Consider the following 21,612-nt stretch of genomic DNA (forward strand, 5'->3'; position numbering starts at 1 on the left):
AAATCCTCTAATGTCACCTTTTTCAACCAATTTTTTTTTTATCATTAACAATTTTTCTTTTTCTTCTTTAATATTTTATTTTTTATTTTTTTAAACAATTTAAATTTAATCCTAAATTAATTATTCTTAATTTAAACCCAACTTAATTAGTTTAATCCGAATCCATCTTTGAAAAATAATGTACTAAATATTTACTAACTTCTAATAATATAAATTCTAAAAACTCATAAATGATACTTAATAACAGGAGAATTCTTTTTCATATTTTAAAATTTTTTGAAAGCCTTCTACTATTACATCAAAACCTTCTAGAACTCATATACAATTTGACATCTTGCTAGATTTAAATCGGTTCAACTCAAACACTGGCTATTCTAACTCAAGTTTTACTAATTTAAGCTAAATATCAAACTAAGACTAAATTAACAGAGTTCGAATCCAACCCTCATTGCAAGACTTCCCTTCGATAAAGATGTCAATAATTCCAACCAAAGATTTGTTGAAGAGACTCTGATGGTAATACATGGTTGGATGTTTTTTGCTCGTTTCTTTGGTTCAAACAAATTTTTTTATTGTACAATGTCAACACATACATAGAGATGTATTTCCAGAAAAAATCTTACAATTGCCTTTTAGATAGTAATAGTATTCATGAGCCTCCAAAGTGTCCCGAAATATGTTTCTGTATAAGACATGCACCAAGTGATTTTCAACCCATCTACACCATGAAGACATGAATTATAAATTACAAAGTTAAACAGAAATCCATGAATTGTAATACCATAATAATTGTATAAATTGAATTAAATTTCTATACAAATCTAAGTTCAAAATAATTGCAACCCAAATTAGAATATGTGAGCTCTAGCTAAGAATTCTAACCGCTTGAAACACTTTAAGACAGGAAATTAAACAATTCTGAAGGAAGGCATACCAGCTTTGATTTTCAATAATTCATTAACTAAGCATTCAATTATGCCTGATAACTAAAAGATTCACAAGTAAAACTACAAGCCCCTCTTACACTACAACACTAAAGTTCTAAAAATAAGGAAATGCATGAAAATAAAAGAAACTAGATCATAATCCACCAATTTTTTACTCAAGTAGTAAGTAATCAAGTACGGAATCAGAACACAACAAAGCAGACCTTTAACTGCGTCGGATGCAAGGACACCCTCATGCAGATAAAGAACAACCTCCTTAGGAACCAAATTAGCCGGCAGCAGTTCCTTAGCATAGACCTCTTGAAACGACAGATACCACTCCAGCTGAGCGACGGCTGTACGAACCGGAATTGGCAATATTGCCGCCGATTGAGAGAAAGCGACGGTGGAAGGTAGTGGCCACCGAGGAAGTGGTGGTTTAAGCGAGGGCTCTGGAGAGTAATAATAATCTTCGCATCGCCATTGTCAAGAACTCAAGATCTCTAGGGTTTAGGTTGAGGATCCAAATGGACACATACAAACAAAATTTCTGTACGGCATATTATGTGTGAAAAACTAAATGTTTAACACCTCGAATGACACCTGAGCATTGATGAAACATTTCTTATCCTCCATGTTTAAAAAGTCCATTTGTCCCCCTATAAAATTAGATTTGAGTCAAATTAGACCAAATCCAAATATACACTTACTCAAATTTGATTTGAATTCTAATTATCTAATTCTAACTTAAAATTATTCAAACTAATTAAAAATATTATTAAAAATTTTAATAACATAAATAATATTACTAATTTAATAAACAGTATCACAACGAGGCTAATACTCTTATCAGCAATAGAATAATGTTCTCAAATAATGATTCGAACTGAGCTCCTAATCATCTTCCTAAACTCATCAATCAATAATCATTATCATACAATCAATAATATTTGGTTTGATTAAAATTATATAAACAAAAAAAATGTACTTATTTATATATAGAAACTAATTAAATGATGTAATTGTTTCAATAATATTTTATTAACAACCTACATGATAAATAATATATAAAATAATTAGATTATTATCTTGATACTTTCTTTTTAAATTTTAAAAGATTATTAATATAATTTTAATTTAATTATAATTTTACACATACTTAATACAAGTTTAACTTATTAGGGATATTTAAATAAAATAATATTTTAATATTATTTTATTACTTTCTAATTAAATATAATAATTATTTATAATATCAATTTATCCAAACATATTATTAATTTATACCATTGACATTATGGCAAATAACCGTATCCTACCCAACTTTTGATGAACTGACAAATTTTTACACTTAAAATTCGAAAAAGTTAATTTCACACCTCTATTAATTTTGTTAACAGAATCTATTATTTTGCTTTTATAAAATTGTTAAAAAAAAAAAAAAAAACTTAAACTAAATAACTATTTGTCCCCAAAATCTTTTAAAATTATTTGATACTATAATTTATATTAATTCTAATAAAAAATCATTTAAAAAATAATACAAATATAAATAAGAATGTTATTGATGTATAATTAATATTTGAGGTAAATTATAATTTTACAAAATTTTAAAATTGGTTATGAATCGTTTAGAGTCTTTAAAATTCAAAAAAGTCCGGGTTATAAATATTATTATATCATAATCAATTAGTGTTGTGGTTTATTTAAAAAATATATAAAATAAATATAATAGTTTTGAAAACAATCCGAATTCTTTGATAAATTTGTTTTCAACATCTGGGCACGTGAATATTTTTTTTCCTACCTCCTCATGAATTTATAAGATTTTATTTTATTGACAATATTTATTGGATAAAATATATTGCTATCCCATGAAAATATGTTTTATCTTTTTTAGTTAAAAAAATTATTCAAAATCATTATATATCAATTTATTTGTATTCATCAATCAATATCTAATTATTTGTACTTAAAAGTATTACTGAATAATTATATTAAAGCCAAAATTTTGTATTAGATATATAGCATAAGAATAAATAACCAATCACAAGAGGTATCTCTAACAACACTGTTAAAATATTGTATGTTTCAAATTTTGCCTGCCAAAAGAACACTTCTTATTCCTCTTCTCTACGGTACAATGTACGAAGCTTTTTTTCTACCTAAAAGCTATAGAAGGGGGCTTCTTTCTGTACATCATGTGAAAGTTTCCATGGTCAGGAGGATGGCCAAAACCTTATACTTTCAAAAACTACCTCTGTTGTCAATTACCGGATTGCCTGGATTGCTGCAGGAGCTGCACGCTCATGAAGCTCGTTTGGCAACACTACCACACCAGCAGCCTCAACCACATTCCTACGTTGCCGATCACGAAGATACAAGACAGTAAGAAGGCAGAGGAAGAGAGCTAGTATAGTTGCATTCCCTTCTTCAAAGATGACATTATCTACCCATGTCTCAATTTTTGGATAGACTTCAGGCAATGAATCGATCAAGCAGACCTATTTAAGACAGCACATCAGTAGAAACTCATAGATAAATATAAATGTCTGATTTTCCTTTTTGAATTGAGAAAGTTTCCTAAAGAGAAAATTTTCAGGATGCGACAAAGAGAAGAAAATATGCTCTATTTATCCTCTATTTTCTCATAGAGAACTCAAAGTGAAACACTTTTTGTATCTGATCCGCTGTTGCATAGGGTTGGATATGAGCCAAGCCGAGCCTACACAGATTGGCCTGAGCTCGGCTCGAACCTATAATGGTCATTCAAAGTGGCCATCATCAGAGGGTCACTGATGGGACGAATAGTATCACCAGCGGAATAAATAGTGTCACTAAAAGGAGATTCAAGCTGAACACCAAATCGAGTTGGTCCAATTTGGATCCACCCCTAGTTGTATCTAATAATAAATCAAAATTTCTCTTTCCAAAATCTATAAAGACAAAAGGACCATTTAGGTTTTTGAGATTAATTTATGTGGTAAATGACATACTACCAGAGGCCATGGACCAAGGAGCCTATCTTATCAAGCAAAACAAAGCTGGTTTAAACAGACATACTGCAAAAGTGGCTTTAGTCCAAAATTTTCAATTATTTAGAAAACAAAAAAAACCGACACAGAGACGAGACTAAGAGAGTCACCATGAAACTGTCAGCATAGTTCTTTCGTATCCACAGGCTTGTGAGGGCAAGTGCAACAGGTAACTTGGCAGCAGAATCAATCTCTAGAGCCTGATCATAGTAACGTTTGGCAAGATGAAGATCGAGTGGAAGTCCTAGCCCATGCTCATGCATGTATCCAAGGTTGAACATGGCCTGTGGATTGGCTTGGGATTTGGCATGCATGTAAGCCTCTGCTGCACGCTCATAATCTCTTTCAGTTCCCTAGAAGACAAAGACAAGCAAAAATAGAGTTATGGAATCACCAAATAGAAGAACACAAAACCCTGATACTCAAGCATGCCATTTATTTTTATACACTTACCCGACCATAGTAATATGCATCCCCAATCAGTAAAGCAGCATGTTCATTACCCTGTTGAGAAGCTTGCCACCACAATGAATGTGCACTCTGATGCCTTTCCGCATCAGTACATAAGCCAGTTTCTCCTATGCACATGCTTCGTTCACCATATTTGTCAAGGATCCATGCAGCATTACTTTGTGCTATCTCACAGCCTAGCTCAGCCATCCTTGCATACAGGAAGTATGCCTTACCCACATCACCTTTCAAGTATGACTCAAGTGCCCATCTAGACAAGGAACTCCATGGTCCTCGTTCTGCAACTAGTTTGTACAATCCAGTAGCCTGTAAAAAAAGTAAACCTCAGATGTGTCGAAATACAGATACACATGCACTTCATAATAAAATAGGTCTAACAGTTTAGGACCTAACTCCATATAAAAGTAATGCTCATAACAACCATGCAATGAGAGACAGAAAGACTCAAATTCTGTGAAAAGTTATCAGGCCAGGCCATCAACCAAGAGTTCCAAAGTAAGAGAATTGTCAAAGTGTATATAGTAGGTAAAAGAAAAGGCTGAAAAATATAAATGCTTTAAGAATGAAGGCAAACTTCACCCAGAAACAAGTAAAAAAAAAAAAAAATGAGTGCATAAAAGCACTAAATTTACCATTTGTAGATTCTTCTTAAGCCCCAAGCCTTTGTGAAACATTTTTGCCAACTGGTAAAATGCCTTCTGGTGAGCCGAATTGGCAGCCACCAAAAAGTATTTGCACGCTAAATTTACATCTCTCTTTACTCCAATTCCTTTAAGATACATTACTCCAAGGTTATAATGCCCACCAGCCTCTTTGCTATCAGCTGCCTTCTCAAAGTACTCTTTTGCCTGTAGTGCAGGGAATTAACTTTCAATCTAAACTCTTCAAGTAAGTCCTTGACAGACTTTAAAGAACTTAATCAAAATAAATTATAACTAGAGGAAAACTAGCAGTCAAGCAAGAATACTGAAATAACATTGCCAATCCTACTAGTAAAATTAGATTTCTTTACGTGGGTTCCTTCTAAATTCAATTTTAATATGAAGCCAGCCAAGGTTAAACATCTCATATACCAAACAAATGCACTATAAAACTCAGAATGTAAACCTTGTTTTAACAAATTCACTAAGAAACCATTACAGAAGCAAATGAACTTACTTTGGTGTAGTTCTTTTCCACTCCATAGCCCTTGACATACAAATATCCCATTCCATTATAAGCCGAATAAATTTGCTGTCTAGAAGCAAGTGTCAGCCATTCAAGTGCCTTACTGTAGTTCCTTTCAACGCCTGCTCCTCTTGCATATATCTCTCCAAGAAATTCCAAGGACTGCGGTTCGCCTCGATTGGCAGCCTTTGAAAACCATGCCAATGCCTTGGCACGATCACGCCTCAATCCTCTCAACCCAAAATAGTAAAACAGCCCAATTTTGTACATTGCCTCAACATTCCCTTTCTGCGCCTGATACTCTAAGATCTGGAAGGCCTCATCATCCTCCCCTCGTGACTTCCTTAAGGCCTCCTTATTCTCCTCAGCTCCATTATGAATCCTCACTGGTTCAACCACTGGTGAATCTTTTGACACCAAAAAACTATTCACTGCAATCTCAGCTAATTCAGCATATAATTTAACAGCATTCTCTAGCATCTGACCAGAAATAATCATCACAACAAAAATCATTCATCACATTATAATATAAATAACACAAAATAATAATTCAAAATCTTTCTAATTTCAATTCTAAACTTAAAAAAAAAGATAAAAACACCTAAAGTTATCGGATAGCTTTTTTTTTTTTCCTATTGATGGACCAGACCCTCAAAATTTTCTATTAAAGGTTCACTGTTTTCTATTGAAGGTATCAAAACAAAATAATCATTCTTAATTATGTTCGGAAAGTTCTTTATCCCTAAAATAAATAAATAAATAAATAACAACTTGAACGGCAAAAAGAATTCCACTCACATCTTGACGCAAATACGTGTACGCTAATGCCATCTTCGATTGCATGCTCCCACCTTCAGCAGCAAAGTGATGATACATAAAAGCCTTTGCCTTGTTCCGCTCTCGCATCATCCCCATCCCGTACAAAAACGCCAACACCGACTGAGCGTGTGGCTTGCCCTCATTCGCCGCTTCTTCAATCTCGGATGTCGCCTCCGCCATCATCTGTTCGTCGCTGTCTCTGACGGCGGACATAATCTTGGCAACGGTGGAATGGTATCTTCGATTCAGCCCGTCGGGGTCCATTGAAGGCTCGAAGATAGGGCTCCAGGAACCCGGATCCACATTCTTCTCTGGCTCCGTCTCCGAGTCGCCAAAGTTGTCCCAGTCCGCCGAGTCGTCATCCTGAGGAGATGGCGGCGTGTCGTTGATATCGTCCTGGGTAACGACGAGAGAAAAGGAACGTGCGTAGAGGGAAAGCGGGTAGAGTGAGAAGACCAGTAGACAAAAAATTAGTTTTTTCGTGAAGAGCCGTGGCATTTTTTGTTTTTTTTTCGGATGCTGAAAGAAGAAGGTAGAACTGAAATCGGGGATATATAGGGAAGGAGAAGGTTCGGGTAGGGGTAGATTTGGTATTTTGACGCCAGCACTTTAATTGTCATCTGTCCAGTTAAATTTTGCCACGTGCTTAATTATCCACGTATAATATGGGCTTATTTTTACCTCCTCTAGGTTTGTTTAGATCTCAAAACCACCCCTCATATATAGGTGGATTTATCCAGGTTGGCTAGCCCGGGATTTGGCTTGTTCTGTCTTTTTAGTGGTGTTATTCATTCTAACAGTGATACTATCTATTAACATTATTTATTTTATCAATACTTTTTTTTAATGATATCAAGTATCAATTCAAATAAAGTTTAATTTGGATTTAAACTTTCTTGAAGCTTAGATTGAATCCACTTTATTTATTCAACTTTCTTATAATAAATATTATAATATCAATAATATATTTTATAAATATAGTATTACCAGTTTATAATATGTCATATTTAATAAATAAACTAAATTTATATTTAAGTCACCATAAATGGCCAAAAACAAATCAGAAGAGCTAAGGAAGATAGATGACATTAAAAGCATGATTACAAGAAGATCAAAGCTTGAGATCAATCCAATAAAGTTAGTTTGTAATCCAAATTCAACAGAGTTAGTTTGCGATCAACTGAATTTATGAGTTAAAATTTGAAAACAATTTCATTTTATATTTGTTCTATTTAATTTGAATGTTTAAATCAATTTAAATTTGGTTCATTCAATTTAAGTTTGAATAATTTAGATAGGATATAATCCTACACATAATGGCATGAACAGTACATTCTAAGTTTGCTGGGTCAGTGGGTCAGAAGGTTTTATTAAATGGTGGTGGTTCTCAGACATTTTACTAAAACTAAAAGAGGGCTAAATTGTCAGATTGAATCCATATAGAACTGAATTTTGAAAGGTGCATCGTCTTCCTCAGTTGAAAATGCCCAGCATCGAGCTCAAGCTCTCCCGATTCAATCGTATATATCAACCTTCTGTACGCACTCTTCCTCTCTCTATATATCCGCTTCCTTTTTTTTAATATTTTTTTATTTCTTAATTCTTTCGGCTTAGTTACTATAATGCTTCTGCTACAATACGATGTCAGGATCTTCTGGAGGGAAAAATCGTAATAAAGTCATCTTCCTCCGTTTCTCACTACGGGATTGTCCTCGCCATCAACGGATCGGTCAACTTACAGGTAGGCTTTCGTTCATTTTGGAAAAAAGTTCAGCTAAGTTTCTTGGAGTATTCAAAATCGCACGGTGTAATTTTCTCGGAAAACCAACGGAACGGAGCCTAGTTGATTTCGATATTCACTGCTGTTGTTTGAAGGTTCGTGGAGGATCGGCTGGTGTCATCGAATCTTTCTATGGTGTTGTGAAACCTATTCCAATTGTGTAAGTTTTTATTTTTTTTTAATTTTTTTATTGTTGAATAGTACTTTATTTATAATTTGCCTGTAGGAATTCTGAGAATTCATTATGTTTTGTGGTTTGATTACAATTCTGACGTCAACCAACTAGTTAGAAGTCGTAATTTCATGCTTCTAGAGCTTCAAGAAAACCAAGGACACTTAATTAGGGATGGATCCGAGCGGTGTTGAACCCAAACAAGGGTCAGCTTAAACTCGGTTTGAATCCAAAATGTCTAACTTGAGCTTGAGATGGCAATGAGATTGCTAGAGAAGATAAAAAGTCATTAGAGAAAAAAAGATTGCTTAAGAAGATGAAAAGTCACCGGAGTAGACGAATCTACAGGTGACTTACTGGATTCGAGATGGCTTGACTTGAACTCCACTGAACTGAGATAGAGTAGGCTTGGCTTGACTCGATTCGGATCCAGCCCTACATGTAATTAATCAGGGGTAGCAAATTACTGAAATGTTACAAACCTTCTTTAAGTTCTAGTAGTTACTTATAGTTTTGTGTTATTGTACTTTTGAGGTGTTATTTCCGTGGAGTGTCATCCTTGATTTCAGTTTCATGGTACCCCTTTGTTAGTCAACATGGTTTCTAAGGTCTTTCAACTGGAATACTATGGATATTCATTTCTAAGGATAAACTTTAGGACTTCTTGAGGATGTTGTATCTATTATATTTTTTAATGTAACGAAGCTTGAGGCTACTGAACCTTTTGGTTGGGGCTGGTTATCTTTGGTTTTATATCTTTGTGACTTGGAAACAGGAAGAAGAACATTGAGATCAGAACTTCTGGGAAGATTGGTCCAGGTACAACAGAGGTAGAATTTCTATTACAAATGTCTTAACTATAGAGGTACAGGTGCTGTATTCATCATGATAATACTCTAACTGCAGTGATGTTTGTATAATCTTGTAATTGTTGCTTTCGCTAGAAATATTATATGACTCTGATGAAAACTCTTATATTTCAGAATTGTCAATAAGCATTTCAGCTTTCTCTGTGCAATTGTGTATACCCTCTTCTGTATTGCAGAAAACCTCTTCATTTTCCTGGTCTTTTCAAATGAGCTTTTCTCATTTCTAATCGCTTTCTTAAATTTGATACCTCTTTCTGTTAAGATGAGAATTAAGTTTTGTTCGCTCTGTTTTCGGTTCATGTGTATTCTTGATAGTTGTTATAATTTAATAGACTTTAACCTTCTTTTGCAAGGTGTTCATATATTAGGGTACATAGCTTCACTCAATTATTTGCAGTATAATTACAGTTTATACATTTTGCTTATTTGCAGATACCATTTTCAATAAACCTGAGGCAGTGTGGAGAAGAAAATTTAGGAAGGTTCTATGAGACCTTTCATGGAGGGAATATTAGCATCCAGGTGAGGACATTTTCATCTCGCACAAATGCAAATCTTTACTTCGGACCCTTGCAATGAGACAGTTGGGGATCCTCACTTTTTTTCTTCTCAGGCCCTATAAATGTTCTGCCAAATGTTGGCAATTAACAAATCCTATGTTAGTATTTGATAACTGTAGATGTTATGCGGGGATACCTACATAAATCGTTATCTGCAACGCTGGAATTCATTGTTGAAACTGATAAAGGTTTGGTCTTGTATTTACTTAAAGATTTCAAGAAATGTTTTGTGTAATTGAAAAATATGGGCTTCGTTCTTCCCATTGTTGTGCTTTCAGCTGACATCCGTCAGAGCCCAATTTCTCCCGAGATGGTAGTCTTTTACATTACTCAGGATACGCAGAAACACCCATTACTTCCTGAACTAAAAACAGGTCTGCTTCTGACCCATCTTCTGTGCACACATTGTCTAGTGACTTTTGATTTTAACTTAAATCTTTGAAGTAACCTTTCTATCATAAATTGGAATTTATGTTCACTACAACATTTATTGGAGACTGCATGATATGGAAATCCAGCTGCAATGCATTTCGATGTCTTATTGATACAGTTTTCTAAATTTTTAGAATTTGGTTCATATGATAATGACATGATTCTGGAACTGATAAGATGTATGGTTAAAAAGCTGGCTTTAAGGTGACAGGAAAAGTGTCAACACAATGTTCTTTGGTGGAACCTCTCACTGGAGAGCTAACCGTAGAAGCATCTTCAGTTCCTATTCAATCTATCGACTTGCACTTGCTGCGAGTAGAGTCAATTCTTCTAGGGGAAAGAATTGTAACTGAAACCTCCTTGATACAGACAACACAGGTTAGGCACATTCCACATCTTTTCCGAAATGTTTAACACATGCAATGTTTCCTTTGACATCCTTGTTTTTATATTGTACCAGGTAGCAGATGGAGATGTTTGTAGTAAGTTGATGATGCCTATCTATGTGATACTCCCTCGTCTTCTCACTTGTCCAACTGTCTTTGCTGGGTGAGTTGCTTGTTTGACATAGATGTTCATGTTTTAATGATAGCTGAAATACATAAAGTGGCTTACCATCTATGTTTTTGTCCTCTGTATTTCTTCTTGTTCAACTGTCTTAGCTGAGTTACAATCTGACATAGATATTCATCTTATATGCCTGTTTGTTTTCATATATCATTTGGTGTTTATTTACTAATGAAGCCCTTAGTTTGGTGTCATCTACTTAATGAATAAGACTATGTCATTAATAGGAAATACTAATTTGCATGCTAATGATAACGTTTTATCATATGATTAGGTATTATTTTAACCTTGATTCAAAATCACCTAATTATACTATGACTTGTCATCATTTGTATACAAATTAGTACTCATTGTCAGTACACTTAATGAATTCTCTTTTGCTACATTCCATTTAGGTGAATACTAACAAAGCAGAATTCAATTTTGTAGAAACTGAAATTAAAGGTTTATTTTCATTCATTAATTTACTGTTACAGAGGTACATTTATATACACATTAGGTATTCCGTATTAGGAATATGAATATTTGATTCCTATAATCAAGCTCTATATTCTTATAATTAAGCCTTATTCACTAATTTACAGATTCTGCAACACTCCCCCTCAAGCTGGAGTATAGATATTAATCATGCCCAGCTTGTTACAAAGATAATCAACTCGAACCCCATTTATAGCCTTAGTGAAAATATCCCCTAACTGTTCTCCAGTCTTCACATATCCTGTAGAAATAAAATTCTGCTGAATTTTCTCTCGAACGAAATGACAGTCAATCTCAATATGTTTAGTTCGTTCATGAAACACAGGATTAGAGGCAATATGAAGAGCAGCTTGATTATCACACCATAATTGCGCTGGTAACGATATCTGGAAACCCACTTCAGTCAAAAGTTGATATACCCATATTATTTCACACACAGACTGAGCCATAGCTCTATATTCTGATTCTGCACTAGATCGGGACACAACATTTTGCTTCTTGCTCTTCCATGATACTAAATTTCCTCCCACGAAAACACAATAACCAGTGGTAGACCTTCTATCTACCTTGGAACCTGCCCAATCTGCATCTGAGAAGCACTCAATGTTAGTGTGACCATGATTTCCATACAGTATGCCACGTCCAGGAGCACCCTTTAAGTAGCATAGAATTTGCTCTAACGCTACCCAATGATCAACCGTCGGAGATGACATGAATTGACTTACAATACTGACAGAGTATGCAATGTCAGGACGAGTCACTGTAAGATAATTTAACTTTCCCACCAATCTTCTATACTTCTCAGGTTCTTCAAACGGTTCCCCATCTTTTGTAAGTTGGAGATTAGGAATCATTGGAGTGCTACATGGTCTAGCTGCCAATTTACCTGTCTCAGTCAATAAATCAATCACATATTTTCTCTGAGATAGAAAGATACCTTTCTTACTTCTCGTCACTTCAATACCCAAGAAATATTTCAACCCTCCTAAATCTTTTGTTTGAAACTGAGTATGAAGGAATGATTTGAGAGAGGAAATCCCCACAGTATCGCTTCCAGTAATGATGATATCATCAACATAAACAACTAAAAGAATACTGCCAGCTTCTGACTGTCTATAAAAAACTGAATGATCACATTTGCTCTTTATCATGCCAAACTTTTGAACCGCCTCACTAAATTTTCCAAACCAAGCACGAGGACTTTGTTTCAAACCATACAAGGATTTGTGAAGATGACAAACCTTTCCATACTCCCCCTGAGCAACAAACCCAGGTGGTTGCTCAATATATACTTCCTCTTGAAAGTCACCATGCAAGAATGCATTCTTGATATCCAGCTGGTGTAAAGGCCAATTATAAGTAGCTGCCAAAGAAATAAATAAACGAACAGATGTCAATTTAGCAACAGGTGAGAAAGTATCAGAGTAATCCACCCCATAAGTTTGTGCATATCCCTTAGCAACCAGGCGAGCCTTAAGACGAGCCACTGATCCATCCGGATTAACCTTAACTGTAAACACCCATTTGCATCCAATGGCTTTCTTCCCCATAGGGAGATTGACCAAGTCCCAAGTACCATTATCAGCTAAAGCATTCATTTCATCTATCATAGCCGCACGCCAACCAGGATGAGATATAGCTTCATGAGTGGTATTAGGAATAGAAATAGAATCGAGTGATGCAACAAAGGAACATGAAATAGGGGATAAATGACCATAAGAAACAAAAGAAGAAATAGGATAAGTGCATTGTCTTTTACCTTTGCGAAGGGCGATTGGTAGATCAATGTCAGTAGAAACTGGATCCGACGAAGAGATTGGTTCAGGACATGCATCTGGGGTTTGTTGACGTCTAGAATAAACCTGTGTAATGGGTGGTCTGACAGGGTTTGATTCTTCAGGTAGAGAAGATTCTGAAGAACTAACAGTTATAGGGCGAGATGAGGTAACAGTATACACCAACAAATCATCATCCTCCCCCTGAATGGTGTAAGCAGGAGAAGTGGAGAAGAAAGGAATGTTCTCCAAAAAGGTAACATCAGCAGACACCAGATATTTATTTAAGGTCGGACAAAAGCACCTATAACCCTTTTGAAGACGAGAGTAACCAAGAAACACACATTTTAAAGACTTGGGGTCTAATTTTGTGACATCAGGACGAATATCACGAACAAAACAAGTACTGCCAAATATTTTAGGTTCAATAGGGAATAAAGATTTATTTGGAAAAAGAACATTATAAGGAGTCTGACCTTGAAGAACTGAGGATGACATGCGATTAATCAAAAAACAAGATGTTGAAACAGCATCAGCCCAAAACTGTTTGGGAACTTGCATTTGAAACAAGAGTGCTCGAGCTGTTTCAAGCAGGTGTCTATTTTTTCTTTCAGCTACTCCATTTTGAGATGGTGTGGCAACACAAGAAGATTGATGAAGAATGCCATTTTTTATCAAATATGACTGAAAGGATTCAGAAAAGTATTCTTTGGCATTATCACTACGTAAAGTCTGAATAGAAACATTGAATTGTGTTTTTATTTCAGCATAAAAGGCACAAAAATGAGAAAACACTTCAGAACGATTTTTCATTAAGTAAAGCCAAGTCATACGAGAATAATCATCAACAAAAGTAACAAAGTATTTAAATCCAGCTTTAGACACTATAGGACAAGGACCCCAAACATCTGAATGAACTAACTCAAAAGGAGAGTTAGCTCGTTTATTGACTCTAGACCCTGAAGACAGACGATGATGTTTGGCAAATTGACATGACTCACAATCAAACGAAGATATATGACGAAACTGTGGACATAAAGTCTTCAACACAGGTAGAGAAGGATGTCCCAACTGACAGTGAGCTTCAAACGGGTTTAAAACACTTGAACAGGCAACAGACCTTGGTGTTTGCATATCTAGGATATAGAGACCCCCAGATTCATGTCCTCTACCAATAATCTGCTTCGTCGTAAGATCCTGAAATAAACAATGATTAGGGAAAAATGAGACACAACAATTAAGAGCACGAGTGAGTTTACTCACAGAGATTAAATTAAATGAAAACTGTGGTAAACTCAAAACAGATGACAATGAAATTGATGGAGTTGAATTAACAGTTCCAGAACCAAGGACAGATGACATTGATCCGTCTGCTAAAGTAACACTAGAAGGGGATGTAAATGACTGAAAGGTTGAAAAGACACTAGGATTACCTGTCATGTGATCTGTAGCACCAGAATCAATGACCCATTTGGAGGAGGAGGAAACAAGACATGTATTTGATTTACCTGACTCAGCACTGGCAGCGATAGAAGTCGATGAAGACTTTAGTGAGTCTTGGTACTGAGAGAACTTGGCATATTCTTCTGCAGAAATCATAATAGCCTCTCCAGACAATGAACTGGTAGCAGTGTTAGTTGCTGCAACATGTGCTGACTGAGATTTTGAAGCACGATTTAGCAATTTTCTACAAGTGCGCTTTGTATGGCCTGGCTCATGACAATAATAGCACACAATCCCTCCTGATTCCTGACTCCGATCAATAGCCCTGTCACGGTTACCACTGCTCCCTCCTCTATTACCAGTTCTATTATATGGACGTCCAGTTTCAGGGGCTCCACTTCGACTAACAAGAGCGCTGTTATTCTGAAATGATGAGGTGTTTTCTGTGCGAAGTACCCTAGTAAAAGTGTCATGCAAAGATGAAATCTCAGGACTAGCAAGAATTTGAGACTTGGCAGTTTCGAACTCAGATGGAAGACCCGCTAGGAAGCTCATGATGGCCATTTGTTCTCGCTGGACTTGTTGAACCTTTACATCTGGACTAAAAGGTAACAACATATTAAGTTCTTCATAAGTTCGTTTAAAGTCCATGAAATAAGAAGTGATAGTCCTGTCTTGTTTCTCTGCACGATAGAAAGCTTTGCACACCTCATATATACAAGAAAGATTACCTTTTCCAGAATACAAAAAATCTAAATACTTCATTAGCTCCTTAACCAATTCACAATGATTAATTAAACTGACTACCTCACTTTCAATGGAATTCCGGATCTGCAAAAATAATCGAGCATCATCTCGCAGCCATGCTTGTCTAGTACCATCCGCAGGAGGAGCTTGCGTAAGGTGATCATCCTTCTCTAGACTCAACAGATACAATCGAACCATTTTACTCCATTTGAGATAATTGGAACCATTAAGCTTGTGTTCAGTGATTTTTGACATTACAGGAACCATCTCCGCCATAGTTATCGGTTTAATATCTGCCATAATAATACTCAAAGCAACGGAATAGAATAAATAGCAAGAAACTATTGGAGAAATTGATTTCTGTAGCACCTAGAGCAAGAATATACTGCACAAACCCCAAAGAATAGCAAACAAAAACGGACTGAGATCTGATTAGAGAGAGATTCGGCGACAGCAACTGTTCCGGCGACGGCGTCGGAGCGTGCGACGGCGAACAGCGACGAGGTTATGGGGCTCTGACTCGCCGGCGTTGTCTGAGACTGACTGTAACGGCGGTGAGGTCTAACGCGCCTCCGAACAAGAGATCCGATGCACAAGTTTGCAGAAGAAACGGGCGGCGCGTGCAGGTCACGCGTTGAGTTTCCGGTGATTGGATTCTGGGAAACTGCCGATCGTCGAAGTGTACTCCTTCTTAGTGCGGCGGTGAGAACTAATGTTCACTCTACAAGGGTGAACGACGAAATTGCTCACTAGGGCTAAAAGAAAATTTTCGAATTTGCACACTAGGGCAAACCTTGCTCTGATACCATGTAGAAACTGAAATTAAAGGTTTATTTTCATTCATTAATTTACTGTTACAGAGGTACATTTATATACACATTAGGTATTCCGTATTAGGAATATGAATATTTGATTCCTATAATCAAGCTCTATATTCCTATAATTAAGCCTTATTCACTAATTTACAGATTCTGCAACAAATTTGAAGTACTTCCATGATGTTCTGCAGCAATAGCTAATTAGATGTCTGATTTTCAGGTCAATTGGCCATTTGGATTTATTTCCCTGTTTAACATTAGTCTTTCTGCTAAGCCTTTTCTGGTTTCTATTACTACTAATTGCAAAATGATAGGAGCTTGGGCTTTTGGGGACAGATGTCCCAATTTTAGAGGATAAGATTTAGTATTTAAAGGATAGATTAGGTTGTATTAGGAGGGAGAAGAGAAAATTATAGTTTTGGGCAGCTTAGTTGTGGACAATTATAGGGCTGATCGGGTAGGTTTCCGATATCTTAAATGGCCAGAATTGGAAGACTCCAACTTCTCAAATTGCAAATTTCCCCTACTGTAACCTCCTTTTATCAACAAAGTTGAATTAATTTTGTCTTTTGTTTTTTGGTGGAATAATTGGCCAGCTCCCTATCACAAAAAAATGTTAACCTTCTGCATGTTATCATCATCGGATTTTTATTTCCTCATACTAACGGTATTATTCAAACACCACATTTGTAATGGTTTTGAGTTGGCATTTTCCTTGTAAATGCTATTTGCAGTCCATTTTCGATAGAGTTCAAAGTTTGCTTAGTTATCACATTTCAGTCAGAGCTCGCCAAATTGCATACAAAGTCTGATCCTACGACCCCAAGACTCTGGGTAAGCATTCTTTAAGGTATTTATGATAGATAGAAACTATTTACAGTTACTGAAACTAAACCAATTTCAGCTGGCCATGGAGACTCTACCACTTGAACTTGTTCGAGCAAAGTGAAACAAACGGGGGTAAGCAACACTTGATCAAGGAGATCTATTCATGGTAATTAAAACTATCATTCAAGAGCAGGAATAAGGTTGCGATGCAAATCCATTTCTACTGTGCATTGTTCTGGAAATGAATTTCTATATTTGTTGTTTGTGTGTAAGCTTAAAGAATGTTCAATCAATATATTTAGATTCCGACTAGACATTGACCCCGTGAAAGGACTGGTCTAGGTCAATCGATGATCAGATTAGTATGTTGTTTAAATCAATGGTAAAAATAATATTGAATGATTAAATATAAATCTGAATTATAATTTTTAAAATTGTCTATAGTTTGATGGTAACACGTGTTTATTTTTATTTTCATTTTTGTAAGTGTTGAATTTGACATTTTGTAAAAATATTTCTTTCTCTTCAAATGTCTTAAGCGAAGGTAAACGGTGGGTTTGGGCAAGTTCAATTGTGGTTCATCTGAATTTACAGCATGATTAAAGCAGATTGGGTGCACAGATTTTGGTGAATCTGGTTTTCAGGTTAAAAATTAAATATCGAAGTAATGCCCAAATTACAAATGGGAATTCTTCATGTAAATGGACACTTATTATTTCATCTTTTTCTTTCTGGTTGAATTGTAAAAAGGCCTCAAGATAAGAATATAATGGAAATGGACCATATGGTGCTTATCTAGTTTAATTAATAAAAATATAAACTTCGGATTTTTAACATTTTGTATTGCTAATTACAGCCATCGATTGGTAAAGAAATAAATAAATAAATAAATTTCAAAGTAAATTTGTAATGAGATTAATTGGAATTTTTAGTTGGTATAAACGAAATTTTAAAATGAAGAATATTTTTATTGAATAGTATAGCCCAGTAATGTCTTGTGTTGTGCCTACAGCACGGTCTCTGCATCATTACGGTTTGGTCTACGACTACGATAGCTAAAACAAGTTTGAGCTTTGACCTAATGAAACCGGTTCAACCAATCCTATCTGGGTGGGCTTAGAAAACATTGTTTAAAAGATACGCTATGATATGACAATTTTGCAGAAACTCAACGGCCTCATGCTCCCAGCCAAAAATTTCAACACACTCTGAAAATAAAGCACCCTTGGGAATTTTAACTTCATGATAATAGGCAACTAATCTCTTCCAAGTCTAGAACAAACTGGTTTATTTACGCATATCAAATGTCCTTAATTTCAATATCCACACTTCTCCTTCACATCATTCAACTGAAAACTCATACAACATTGAATGCTTGTAGGTCTCGCCTGGTCGAACCACCACGGATGGGAAGTTAGATTGGTTGATGGCATTAGGAAATCCTTGTGTCTCCAAGCAGACACCTGCATGCTTTCCATAAACAGCGCCTCCTTTTCCAACGACTCCATTGACATAGTTCCCAGTGTAAAACTGCATCCCAGGGGCATTGGTCCACAGGTTAAGGACCCTTGCGGATGACCCGTCCTTCAGCTTTACAGCATGCTTCAATCCCAATTTCTCCTCCCCACAGTCAAGCACGTAGTTGTGGTCATACCCTAAACCCACTTCATGGATTGATGCACCGATCCTTTTCTCAGAGGTGAAATCAAAAGGGGTGCCTTTGACTGGCATAATTTCACCGGTTGGGACTGTGTTCTCATCCACCGGAGTAATGTGCTGCCCCCAAATCTGAATTGTGTGCTCAAGCACGTTTCCAGAGTTGTGGCCTGCTAAGTTCCAGTAGGTGTGTTGAGCTAAGCTGATTGGAGTTGGCTTATTCTCTGGAACTGCTTCCATGTCAAGTCTCAATGTCGTTTTTGAAGTAAGCGTGTAAGTTGCTGTCACAGACACATCTCCTGGGTAGCCTATTGCCAGGAGAAACAAAAGAATTAGTATTGGAAAAGTGAGATGAAGAAAAAAAGAGAGAGAGAGAGAACCTTCTTCCCCATCATGGCTGTGATACTTAAAAGTAATAGATGGATTCTCGCCATTCTTATGCTCTGCTACCTTCCATATCACTTTATCATAACCCTTGAAACCACCTAAAGAAAGAAAAAGTAAGAAGAATTTAACATGGAAAAAAAATTGCAAAATAAAATGCATTCTAAGCGGAAAGATACATACATCCACCTACACTTATAAAAAGTATCAATGTAGGTACCAATTATAATGTGTCACTATATGATTGAGAGATTTTAAATTTAGAGATAAAGTGATATACAATCACATGGTGACACGTCATTAATATCCAAATTGATATTCATTATAAACGCACATATTATTATTTGTCCAATAGGATGTGTCTGTGTCTAGTATGAAACTATAAGACCATATAAAATGATTGAGCAAAAACTTGATAGGATACAGTCAACAGAAGAATGAATTATCTTCTTCACGTTGATAAAAGGGGACTTCTTCACTGCACAGGAAAGTAAACTTGCAGCCAAAAGCAATATGCTGTGGCTCATATGTTTCTCCCTATTAAGTGTTGTGGCTATAATAATATTGCCACAGAGCAAACATTGAATAGTGTTTTATCAATGAGTGGCAGAGTTCCCACCTGCCGGAAACATAAGACAAGATTTTGCCAGACTAATTCAGCTTTAATTTGGACTGACCTCAGACAACACAAGATTTTCACTCAATCAAATTAAGAAAAACTGATAAATCTAACACTACAAGTCAAAAAAACCCATACCATGAAGACTGTTTGGCGGCTTGTTGATTGGCAAAGTGTACTCATTCCCATCTAGAGTAAATTTACCTTCTTTGATTCGGTTTGCGACCCGACCCACAATACACCCAAAAAAGGGTGCAGCACCATTCTGAATATATAAAAAAACATATAGGCAAAATGCAGAAGAAACAAGAACTTGAATTCTTCCAAAAAAAAGAAAAAAAAAAAACTACATAAAAAAGGAATTCTATAAAGTCCTCAAAAACCAAAATTGCCTATCCATATGGCATCAACAAAATGCAGATATATGATAAGTTTATCCTCATAATCACCCAACATGATCAAATCTCTAAATTTCATTCAACTCCACAAAACTTAGACATAACTAAAACACACCCTTGGATGGAAAATATCATTATGAAAAAAAAAAAATTCAAAGGGTTTACAATCTATACACAGTCCAACCAATGTACCAAAACCAGAATTTTCATCAGATCATAAAAATGTAACCAAATAAAAAAAAAAAAAAAAAGGGATCCAGAAAAGATAGAAAATTTACCACATACGGTTCAATAGAATCGAATCCAAGAACAACATCAGCAAAATTTCCTTCAAAAAAAAAAATCATCAATCAGCAAAAAATAAGAAGAAGAAGTGGCAGAATACAAAGAAAATAGATGAATAAATAAATACCCTGTTTGTCAGGTACAGAGAGGGACAAGATTGTGGCGCCAAAATTGGAGATTTTGACATGCATGGATCCATTGTTGAGTTCAAAGACCTCTGGTTTCTCACTCTGGGCGGCCATAGTAGTTTTGAGTTCTAGTGTTTTGAAAGTGATAAGAATTCAGTGAGCAATTAATTAATTAATTTATAGAGTAAAAATACTATTTTCCACCTGATTACATCGGAAGCAATGAGAAACTAATTCACCCCAAAGTTTCACCAATTCTCATTTTACCCTTGCAAGTGGTCTATACTATCGAGAATCAAATCAATTTTGACTTCAAAATCAGTCGTGAAAGGTGCAATTTTGTCTAATCCAAGCAAATTACCCTTTTTCGGTGTAGTGCAACTATAATCTAGTGTGATATAACGATAAGAATTACAACTAACAGACTATCTCTCTCTACATCGTAACCATCCAATGTAACTCTAATATCAAAATAGTTAGAATTGCATTCACAAATTATGATCCAACAAAATTGTACTTATAGGTGTGATTTCACTAGTTACACTTCATTAAGTGCAATTCAAAAAGAATAATACATTGTGAGTATACTAATAATAAATATTAATTTATGTATCAATAATGATATATAATTGTATTATTAATTATTTTAAATTAAATATAAAATACAATTCAATTACATAATAACATTAATAATACACAAATTCGTATTCGCATTATATACATATATATATATTGTTTACTCTTTTAAGCTTGTAGTGTCAATAACGTAATTTTAAGAATTAGAATCAGGAACAAATATTAGATGGTGGGTAATGATTAAGGTTTAGAATGGAATGTAAGATATTGGATTTGATAGTAATTAAATTAGGATTAAATTGAATCTTAGATATTGGATAATATTGCGTTAGCTTTATAATAGGAAATTGGAGATTTTGATAAAGTTTGATTCATGGTAAGACTAGGATATTAGAAGAGAGCGGAAAAGAGTGGAAAAGTGTGAGGATTCCGACTCATGAGAAATTAGGATTCTTATTATTTGGATTATGCTTCTTACTACCCATCCATCACTCAAAAATAGAGAGTTATAATTACACATCTATAATGGAGTGGAAGAAACCAATACAATTTAACCCTAGCCAATTTCATTATCGATTCCATGGTGCATGTGTAAGCTTCTAGTTATTATATATCTACTTATTTTAAATATAAAATTATCTGAAGAAAAAATAACAAATTACTTCATTTCCATTGAGTGA

The 21,612-nt window shown here is 35.2% G+C and overlaps 3 protein-coding genes and 1 long non-coding RNA gene across 5 annotated transcripts; 1 reads left to right on the forward strand and 3 right to left on the reverse strand.

The window, feature by feature from the left end:
- Positions 1 to 511: 511 nt before the first annotated feature.
- Positions 512 to 1,569, reverse strand: LOC123196807. Its single transcript, XR_006497745.1, has 2 exons — positions 1,151 to 1,569; positions 512 to 718 (listed from the first exon to the last, which is right to left on the reverse strand). It is a non-coding gene; the product is annotated as an uncharacterized LOC123196807 (long non-coding RNA).
- Positions 1,570 to 2,923: 1,354 nt separating this feature from the next.
- Positions 2,924 to 6,949, reverse strand: LOC123195576 (ERAD-associated E3 ubiquitin-protein ligase component HRD3A). Its single transcript, XM_044609363.1, has 6 exons — positions 6,398 to 6,949; positions 5,591 to 6,079; positions 5,065 to 5,280; positions 4,415 to 4,738; positions 4,072 to 4,314; positions 2,924 to 3,430 (listed from the first exon to the last, which is right to left on the reverse strand). The coding sequence occupies exons 1-6, from the start codon at positions 6,914 to 6,916 to the stop codon at positions 3,197 to 3,199; spliced, it is 2,025 nt and encodes a 674-aa protein (XP_044465298.1). The 5' UTR covers positions 6,917 to 6,949; the 3' UTR covers positions 2,924 to 3,196.
- Positions 6,950 to 7,763: 814 nt separating this feature from the next.
- LOC123195577 (vacuolar protein sorting-associated protein 26C) lies at positions 7,764 to 17,320 on the forward strand. 2 transcript variants are annotated; one of them, XM_044609365.1, is made up of 11 exons: positions 7,764 to 7,955; positions 8,067 to 8,159; positions 8,294 to 8,358; positions 9,146 to 9,200; positions 9,672 to 9,761; positions 9,903 to 9,987; positions 10,078 to 10,173; positions 10,443 to 10,609; positions 10,692 to 10,780; positions 16,793 to 16,892; positions 16,963 to 17,320. In XM_044609365.1, the coding sequence occupies exons 1-11, from the start codon at positions 7,902 to 7,904 to the stop codon at positions 17,005 to 17,007; spliced, it is 939 nt and encodes a 312-aa protein (XP_044465300.1). In that variant the 5' UTR covers positions 7,764 to 7,901; the 3' UTR covers positions 17,008 to 17,320. The 2 variants fall into 2 exon arrangements, with proteins under 2 accessions (XP_044465300.1, XP_044465299.1); XM_044609364.1 differs by having other exon boundaries at positions 7,777 to 7,955; positions 10,425 to 10,609.
- An 828-nt stretch (positions 17,321 to 18,148) lies between these two features.
- Positions 18,149 to 20,516, reverse strand: LOC123195398 (galactose mutarotase). The gene is made up of 5 exons (XM_044609077.1): positions 20,356 to 20,516; positions 20,222 to 20,271; positions 19,684 to 19,810; positions 18,923 to 19,027; positions 18,149 to 18,850 (listed from the first exon to the last, which is right to left on the reverse strand). The coding sequence occupies exons 1-5, from the start codon at positions 20,468 to 20,470 to the stop codon at positions 18,228 to 18,230; spliced, it is 1,020 nt and encodes a 339-aa protein (XP_044465012.1). The 5' UTR covers positions 20,471 to 20,516; the 3' UTR covers positions 18,149 to 18,227.
- Between the last annotated feature and the right edge of the window lie 1,096 nt (positions 20,517 to 21,612).

Source organism: Mangifera indica, chromosome 14, assembly GCF_011075055.1.
Source record: "Mangifera indica cultivar Alphonso chromosome 14, CATAS_Mindica_2.1, whole genome shotgun sequence".
NCBI classification, from domain to species: Eukaryota; Viridiplantae; Streptophyta; class Magnoliopsida; order Sapindales; family Anacardiaceae; genus Mangifera; species Mangifera indica.